Source organism: Nicotiana tomentosiformis, chromosome 10 (genome assembly GCF_000390325.3).
Source record: "Nicotiana tomentosiformis chromosome 10, ASM39032v3, whole genome shotgun sequence".
NCBI classification, from domain to species: domain Eukaryota; kingdom Viridiplantae; phylum Streptophyta; class Magnoliopsida; order Solanales; family Solanaceae; genus Nicotiana; species Nicotiana tomentosiformis.
Window position 1 is genome coordinate 55,980,758 of NC_090821.1, and position 9,987 is coordinate 55,990,744.

The following is a 9,987-nucleotide window of genomic DNA, read 5'->3' on the forward strand; positions in this document are numbered from 1 at the left end:
AGTCTTTGTTCGTACTCAACTAAATAAATTAGTTCCCACCTCCAAAAGTTGAGGATCATTCCAGCGACTCAAAGGTAAGCCATCCACACATCAATTGGGACCGATAATTACCCATACTACTCATGTATTATCAACAAGGCGACAAGTTAAACATTCTTGCACATATAGTTCTAATGTGACATTTGAGCTTCAAGAATTAACTTTACTCATCAAGGACTCTTTCTCTATCATGCAGGTCATGGTGGACTCCAAACTCTTCCTCCTCTACTTTTCATTTGCCTGGCTCACTTAAGAAATTTAGCACTCAATCCAAAGATTTATGAAAGGTTCACTCATCTATCTCAAGAGAATGTCGCAAGTACGACTTCAAGTACCATAGGCTTGCCCCTTATGTAGATCGCCACTAATGTAAGATCACTCGGCTTGAAATCAATTGGGACTTCTTTAGGGATATAATGAAGGCTTTTGGATTAGGGTTGGATACAATATGGGTGAGTGGTTACACCTTTCCTTAAGCACTCTATTCTTAATTTATCGGCTCACACTGTGCCAATTCTTTGAGGCACTTTCTTTTCCTTGGGGGAGTAGAGAGACTTAACATCACTCTTTCTTGATCATTACATTCATTTTATCCCTCTTTGATTTCTCCATGTTTGGGATCATTACCTCCCTTTTGAATCCCTTCAACTCTTCCACTTATTCACTATTTTGTATTTTTTTTGTTCTTTTCTTTTCTTGCCTTTCCTTCTCATCATTTCTTTTTTCTTTTTTGTGCCTTGATACCTTTTTCAACTTTCTCGTCTCTCCCACAAACTTACGTTTTTAGCCATTTGTTTCTCAAGAGTGTTAAGGAAAGCTCGGGTGCAAAGAGAGGGTCACGACAAAATGGGTAAAGGATTGTAACATGATCATCAAATAAGAAAGGCTCGAGGCTCAAAGGGATTGATTAGGGATAATGACATTGGTTGGAAATAGAAAACTCAAACGGGCCAAGGAGGGCCTACAATCACTTTTCAAACCAAGAAAAACTTAGGTTTTTGCCTTGAAACACATTAGGGGCAAGTTCTAAACCCTTCGCATAGATACTTGGACTAACAACAATTCATCCCACCCCTCACGCAACCGGATTGTTAAAGAGGATAGAGTCGAAGGCCCACAACGACCACATTCAAGTTTAAAAATCACTATGATTCAATTAAACTACTTGATGGTTGCCAAAGTTAACACAAGAGTCACAAAGTCACTAACTAGAGTTATTTCTTTCAAAAACCTTGTTTCTAACCATAAGCACGCAGTTAAGTGTGTTGGTACCAATTGAAGCATGTTTGACTCTTCGAGCATGACTTAATTATCTACTAAAACATAAAAAGAAGCTACTAAAGCAAACAAAAAAGTTATTATCTCAAACTAAGAACTAACAAATGAACAAAAATAAAGAAGCTAATAAACAAAAACTACTGAATACACATAATAAGAGAAAAAGAGAGAATATATACAGAAATAAGAAAGAAAAATAAAATAATATCAAGTTATTACAGGCCAAATGTATCATAATATACCAAATATGATCAATAACTCCCCCCCCCCGAATAAAGATAAGCATTGCCTCCAATGCTTAACAAAATAAGAGCAAAAGAGGGGAAAGAGTGAAGAAAACTCCCTATGGCTCCTTGGACATCTCTATGTCCCCAGCAATGTCACCGCCCTTAGTCTCATCCAATTAAATCTCATCATCCTCAGCTCTGGGTGTGACTGGGTTGGTGAACATTTGACACACTATCTCGGCAGTGTCGGCAGCAAAGTCTGGCTCCTCAGACTGGCCAACTAGTGCCACCAGTGCTGATGGTGCTGCAGGATCTAAGCCTAAAGGGTGTGGGTCGATCAATATGTCAAAGGGGATATCTCCGGTTGTAGCAAGCTTGGTCACCTCTCTCCGGAGCTTGTCCAATGACTTCTTTTTGGGATGGGATTTTCTCATCTTCTTTACTTCTTTTTCCAGCTCTTCGATCATTGACCCGTGTTGTACCAAGGTAGCCATGATGGTGTTCTGGTTCTATAGGATATTCTTCAATGTCTCCTCAACTGTCGGGGGAAACTGAGGTGCCTAAATTGTAGACTGTGCTACAATAGTACTGGATAAGTCAGACAACTTTGTAGTTGCTGTATGAATCCAGTTGTTGAGGCTCGCCAATGTCTGGGAGACTCGCAACGCAGAAATGAGAGTAGTAGGCATGGGCACCAGCTTCAAAGCCGAAGTGGAAGTTGTGGCAGGAGATGCATAACGAGTTATGGATGATGGCAGAGGTATGGTTGCGGCACTGGATGAAGGATCGGCCGAAGTGGATGGAATAACAACTGCCTCTGCAGATACCATAGCTGGCTTGTCAGACTGGCCCGCAGTGGTAGGAGGCTGAACTTTCTTCTTCGGATTCTTTGCATCCATCAGTGAATACCAAGTAAAAGGCTTCTTTGGCCTCACTTTTATGTCATAATTTCTCGGCTCTACCCGTGCATATGTGAGGTATTTTGTGATAGTGTTGGGATATGGATAGGATGAGTCATCCTGCCGAGCAATCACTGAAATGTTGGCCAATATCATGGCCCCCACATTGATAGGGTACCCGACCATAATAGAAGCAACCAACACTGCCCGAGGAATTGGAAGGTAAGTCTCATTCTGGCACGGGTCTAGTCTCGCTGCATACAAAGGTTTGCCACCCCTTTGCCTCAAAACTCAGCATGCTCCTATAGATAGGAACCCCAGCGGCAATCCATGGTGGTGGTGGACCTGGTGCTGCTAGAATCTCTGCTAACCAAAGCCGGGCTGCATCTCCCATCTCAAACTTCTCCAAATAGTCCTTTGGTTCAATGTCTTCAAAACCTAAGTATGTGTTGAGTGTGTGCTGATCAAATCTCACTTTGAGGTTATGCACTTTGGTAACCTTTATCCCTTTTTTGATATGTGCCACATTGGCGTAAAATTCACGGACAAGGCTGAACTTTCTTCTTCGGATTCTTTGCATCCATCAGTGAATAACAAGTGAAAGGCTTTTTCGGCCTCATCTTTGTGTCATAATCTCTCGGCTCTACCCGTGAATCTGTGAGGTATTTTCTAATAGTGTTGGGATATGGATAAGATGAGTCATCCTGCCAAGCAATCACCAAAACGTTGGCCAATATCATGGCCCCCATATTGATATGGTACCTGGCTATAATAGAAGCAACCAGCACTGCCCGAGGAATTGAAAGGTAAGTCTCATTCTGGCATGGGTCTAGTCTCGCTGCAGACAAAGGTTTGCCACCCCTTTGCCTCAAAATGCAGCGTGCTCATGTGGATAGGAACCCCAACGAAAATCCATGGTGGCGGTAGCCCTGGTGCTTCTAGAATCTCTACTAACCAAGGCTGGGTTGCATCTCCCATCTCAAACTTCTCCAAATATTCCTTTGGTTCAATGTCTTCAAAACCCAAGTATGTGTTGAGTGTGTGCTGATCAAATCTTACTGAGGTTATGCACTTTGGTGACCTTTGTCCCTTTTTTGATATGTGCCTCATTGGCGTAAAATTCACAGACAAGGTACTCCTTGGCATCCACCACACTCTAGGTGAACCACATCCACCCATTTCGTTCCTTGAACTATCTCAACACTATTGGGTTTTACTTGTCTAGATCTTTCAACTGAAACTGTCGCACAAGAGTAAACGACCTCACTAGACACCATGTACGAAAGCTAGTGAAGGTGGCCAAGCTGACAAACCGGTCCTCCCAAACCTCATTTTTCTTCGACCTTTCAAGGCCGACAGTTGTGGCATCTTCCCCTCTGCCATCATCGAGGATATCCTTAATTGATGTATCTTTTGCCCCAGGGACAGGTGTAGTGGATGGATCAAAAGCCTAACTAGCACTTTTCGAACCTTCGAAAGTGCTATGAGATGAGGATGGCTCATCCCTGAATTGGTATCTCCTTGGCAGCCTTGACTACATAGCCAACTGCTCTTGAACAAAGGCTGAGTTGCCCTCTGATGCGTCCCTAGATGGGACATAAGAGCTCGTCTCGGAGAGATTTGCACCTCTCCCTCTTTTGGTTGTAGATTTCTTTGTTATTGTTCTTTGTTGGCCGAGCGGTAAGGCACTCTTGCCTCGACCCCTATAAGATTCACCCCTCCCTTTAGAAGTGTCACCTCTACCTCTAGATCGAACCATTCTTTATATTACACAACGATGATTGTTAGTTGCAATTCAAAGTTCATACGTACAATGAGCTATGCAAGTATACAAAGAAAAATACAGTGAGGTTCACAGTTGAAACATGCTTGCAGGATAAGGGTCTGCGGTTCGCATAATTGTCTTGCGGCCACATATGAGGCCTTGTGGACCGCATAATTCTTCCTTGCGGACGCAAAAAGTGGAGTGCGGTCCGCAGAATTTTACTTGCGGCCACAACTCAGAAACTCAATTATGCCAACTCTATGATGACAGAGAATTGGCTGTTGTGCGGCCCTAACATGATTTCTGTGGTCCGCACATTTTACCTTGCGACCGCAAATTTAAGTCACAATTTTGTAGACTCTATGATGACAGTAAAAGGGTTGTTCTGCGGCTGCAATGAGAATTCTGCGGTTCACACATTTTACCTTGCAGCTGCATACCCATTCTTTACTACAGCTGCCCCAAAATCAATTTCTGCGGACCACACAATTCAGGTGCGGCCGTAGAATTCAAAACACTACAAACAATCCAGTATTTCAATCTAGGTTTTGCAATTTTCATGCAAATTTTGACATGGTAACAACATAAAGGCATGAAAATACGTTGACCCTGTCCCTAATGAGCATGTATTAGTTAACCCACTACAGATTTATCCCCACGTGAATGCACAATTGAGTTCTACTGACAAATGGCCTAAAAATAATTAAAAAGCTATAAATTAAACAAAAAAAATGCAAAATTCTAACAAGAGGTTTAAGCATACCAGATGTGAATGAGTGTAAAGAATGAGGGATCACAATTGTTGGCGTGTGGGCAGATGATTCACCAAGAAATTTCTATATAGTGCAAGTTTTGTGCTTAGAGAGGGAAAACTGTAACCCTTGCCCCCGCCCTTGTATTTATACTAATTATTCATAAAAGAGGGGAAAGGTCGAGTGCGGCCATATATTTTCATATGCGGTTCGCACTCTTTTACCTGGGGCTGTATATTTGGTTCTTCAGCTGCGGTCCGCACAATTTTGTGTGTGACCGCATATTTCTTGTTGTAGCTGCAGAATTCCTTATTCGGTCGCACATTGACCATTTCTCTGACGGACTAACTTTAGAGAGCTTGCAATTTCAACCCTTTATTTGTGTGATCCGCAAGATAATTATGCGACCGCAGTGCACTTTCGCTGCAGCAACTATAAATGTGCGTTCCGCACAATTCAACTGCGGTCCGCAATGTTTGCAATACTTAGCCAGATTTATATTCACAATTCCTGTAAGTCACACTCATCCCTGTAGCACACTTCAAATCGAGTTACCACAAAAATAACACCTAACTACAAAAGAAAAAAAAGAAAAGAAACATGAGTTGCCTCCCAAGAAGCACCTGATTTAATGTCGCGGCACGGTGCAAAATACCATCAATTGAAATGAATGACCTCCACGACGTGGCTATTTCCAACTTTTTCTAAATAGTGCTTCACTCGGTGACCAGTGACTCAGAATACTTTATTATTTTTGTTCTTTCAAGTCTAATGTATCAAAAGGTGTCACACCCATAATTTCAAAAGGACCACTCTATTTAGACTTTAACTTCCCGGGATACATCCTCAACCTTGAGTTAAATAACAAAACAAGATCTCCCACCTTGAGCTCTTTGTTCCAAATGTATTTGTCATGAAGATATTTCATCTTTTCTTTGTACAAGGACAAACTTGCATAAGCATGGTATCAGAACTCATCCAACTCATTCAAATGTGCAACCCTCAAGTTAGCGGCTACATCTCAATCAAGATTCAATTTCTTTAGACCCCACATGGCTTTGTGCTCAAGTTCCACCGGAAGATGACAAGCTTTTCTGAACACCAACTGGTATGGCGACATTCGAATAGGTGTTTTGTAAGCCGTCCGATAAGCCCATAATGTATCGTCAAGCTTCTTGGACCAATCCATCCGGTTAGCATTCACTGTTTTGGACAAAATACTCTTTATCTCCCGGTTAGAGACTTCCACTTGACTGCTAGCTTGTGGATAATAAAGAGTCATGACTTTATGAGTTACACCATACTTGCTAAGTAAAGTGTCGAAAGTCTTGTTGCAAAAATGTTACCCCCCATCACTTATAATAACCCGTGGAGTACCAAACCATGTGAAAATATTCTTCTTCAAAAATGCCATCGCACTTCTCGCTCATTGTTGGGTAGAGCAACAACCTCAACCCATTTGGACACATAATCAACCACGACCAAGATGTATGTGTTTTCACAAGAACTCACAAAAGGACCCATGAAGTCAATACCCCACACGTCAAAAATATCAATCTCAAAAATGGTGGTGAAAGACATTTCATTTTTCTTTGAGATTCCACCATCCCGTTGACATTCATCACAACGTTTTACTAGCTCACTAGCATCCTTATAAAGAGTGGGCCAATAGAAACTGCAACTTAGCACTTTGGCCGTCATTCTTGCTCCACCATAGTGACCACCATATGGTGAAGAATGACAAGCTCTAAGAATTTCACCTTGCTCTTCTTCCGGTACACATCTTCTAATCACCCCATATGTAAAAATCTGAAAAAGGTATGGTTCATCCCAATAATAATCTTCACAATCCCGTTTGATCTTCTTCCTTTGGTTTGAAGAGAACTCATCCGGGATGATTCCACACACAAGAAAATTTGCTAGATCCACGAACCATGGCACCTCTTTCATTAAAATAGCCAAGATTTGCTTATTGGGGAAGGAGTCATTGATTTCAAAGCCATCATGCGGCCTCTCCTCCTCCTCCAAATGAGACAAGTGGTCCGCCACTTGGTTTTCACTCTCTTTTCTATCTTGGATGTCAATATCAAACTCTTGTCACAAAAGCATTCATCTCATCAATCGAGATTTGGAAACTTTCTTGCTCATAAGATAACAAAGTGTCGCATGATCCGTGTGGACAATGAACTTTGCACCCATCAAGTACGGGCGGAACTTCTCAATTGCAAACACAATGGAAATGAGCTCTTTCTCTATAATGATGTAGTTGACTTGGGCACTATTCATGGTCTTACTAGAGTAGTAGATCGGGTAAAAAATCTTATTGATGCGTTGCCCCAAAATAGCCCTAACTGCTACGTCACTTGCATCACACATGAGTTCAAAAGGGACACTCCAATTTGGAGTGGTGATGATGGGAGTAGTTTTCAACTTGAACTTTAACAATTCAAAAGCTCTCATGCAATCATCATAGAAGTTGAACTTAGAATCCTTCTCAAGAAGTTTGCACAACGGGTTCACCACCTTAGAGAAAGCTTTGATGAAACGCCGGTAAAACCACGTGTGGCCTAAGAAACTCCGCACACCCTTCACCGAAGATGGAGGTGGAAATTTAGAAATCACCTTTATCTTTACCTTGTCAACTTCAATTCCATTCTTTGAGATTTTGTGTCCAAGGACAATGCCCTCCTCGACCATGAAATGACACATCTCCCAATTTAGCACCAAATTTGTTTCTTCACATCTTGCCAACACTTTATCTAAATTTGCAAGACAATCATCAAAAGAATCTCCAACCACCGAGAAGTCATCCATGAAAACTGCAAGGTAGTCCTCCACCATATCTGTAAAGATAGCCATCATACACCTTTGAAAAGTCACAGGTGCATTGCACAAACCAAATGGCATCCGTTTCAAGGCAAAAGTACCATAGGGACATGTAAAAGTTATTTTGTCTTGATCCTCCTGAGCAATAAGGATTTTGTTGTATCCTGAATACCCATCAATAAAGCAACAGAAAGCACGACCGACCAATCTATCAAGCATTTGATCTAAGAAAGAAAGTGGGAAATGATCCTTCCTTGTGACTTTGTTGAGCTTGCGATAATACATACATACTCTCCAATCGGTCACCGTTCTTGTAGGAATCAACTCATTCTTGTCATTTGTGAACACCGTCATGCCCCCCTTCTTCGGGACACATTGAAACGGAGAAGTCCACGAACTATTAGAGATGGGGTAGACAACCCCGGCATCCAACCACTTGATAATCTCATTTTTGACCACTTCTTGTATAGCCTCATTGAGTCTCCTTTGATGTTCAATATATGATTTGGCACCTTCCTCCAAGTTGATCATAAGCACGTAAAATACGGGCTTATCCCTCAAATATTCGCCAATGTCCACCCAATAGCCTTCTTTATTTTTTGTATCACCGCCAATGTAAAATCTACCTGCACGTTAGTCAAATAAGAGAAAAGAATAACTGATAAAGTAGAACAAGGGCCAAGAAATTCATACCGAAGATGTGGATGCAGTGGCTTCAACTCCAAGGTAGGAGGCTCTTCAATGGAAGGCTTTGTAGGAGGAGTTGTCATATTTTCAAGATCCAAAGATAGTTTCTGAGGTGCATAATTATGCGACCCCATCCCTTGCAAAGAGTTCACACATTCTATGAAGCCATCCATCTCTTCATTATCAAAGTTGAGCAAGGCGACCTCCAACATATCACCAACATTGATTGTGGCACTTGTATCATCAATAATTACATCGGTCACCAAGTCCACAAAAGAGCATACCTCATTGCTATTTGGTCGCCGCATGGATTTACACACATGGAAAACCACTTGTTCATCACCCCCCGGAAGGTGAGTTCTCTGGCGTCAACATCACAAAGAGCCTTCCCCATATCAAGGAAAGGTCTTCCAAAAATAATTGGCACCTCATAATCAACTTCATAATCTAGAATGAAAAATTCCTCCGGAATAATGAATTTATCAACACGAACCAAGACATCCTCAATCACTCCCAAAGGTCTCTTCATAATATGATCGGCCATTTGCAATATCATAGAGGTGGGTCTTGGTTGACCAATTCCCAAGGTCTTGAAAACCGAATAGGGCATCAATGATACTTGTCCCAAGATCACAAAGAGCTTTAGCAAAGTCGCACTTCTAATTGTACAAAGAATCGTGAAAGCACCGGGATCCTCCAACTTAGGAGCCATTGGGTGCACGATTAAACTCACTTGATGAGTGACTTTGATAGTTTCAAAATTCATTGACTGCTTCTTCGTCACGAGATCCTTCATAAACTTTGCATAACCGGCCATTTGTTCCAAAGCTTCAACTAATGGTGCATTGATTGAGAAACTCTTCATCATTTGAATGAAAATTTTGAATTGATTCTCGCCATTTTGTTTGGCAAGTCTTTGAGGGTATGGAGGTGGGGGCTTAGGCAATGGTGCCTAAGCCATTTGCACTATCTGCTCCGGTATGTCAATAATGTGAACCCTAGATGGGTTTACTTCCTCTTGAGTCCCTTTCACACTATCATCAATATCAAACTTCATCATTTGATTGCACCACATTATCCGGGGCCTATTCTTCTTGTACCACTTGCTCATCATCCACAAAATGCTTTTGAATTGAGGTGGGTGCATTCCCACCTCTTCTACTTCTTGTACTAACGGCCATGGCATGACCCGTGTTGTTTCTACCCTTTGGGTTTACCACTATGTCACTTGGTAGTGCGCCCTTAGGACGAGAATTTAGAGCTTGAGAGATTTACCCCATTTGAACTTCTATGTTACAGATCGATGTGTTGTGTGAGACAAGTTGGGCATCCGAATCGACATTCTTTTCCATCATTTGCTTGAATATGTTCTCAACACGCCCCATCTCATTGTTTGAAGAACTAAGACCATGGGAAGGATAAGGAGACGGGTTGCTTGATTGTTGATACATCGGTAGACCCGACCCCCGATTGCCTTGGTTATTGTTCCATCCACCTGATTGTTACCCCCCAAT

General features: G+C 41.8%; 1 protein-coding gene across 1 annotated transcript; it reads right to left on the reverse strand.

The window, feature by feature from the left end:
• Positions 1-8,408: 8,408 nt before the first annotated feature.
• On the reverse strand, positions 8,409-9,338 carry LOC138900205 (uncharacterized). Its single transcript, XM_070186921.1, has 2 exons — positions 8,758-9,338; positions 8,409-8,412 (listed from the first exon to the last, which is right to left on the reverse strand). The coding sequence occupies exons 1-2, from the start codon at positions 9,336-9,338 to the stop codon at positions 8,409-8,411; spliced, it is 585 nt and encodes a 194-aa protein (XP_070043022.1).
• Between the last annotated feature and the right edge of the window lie 649 nt (positions 9,339-9,987).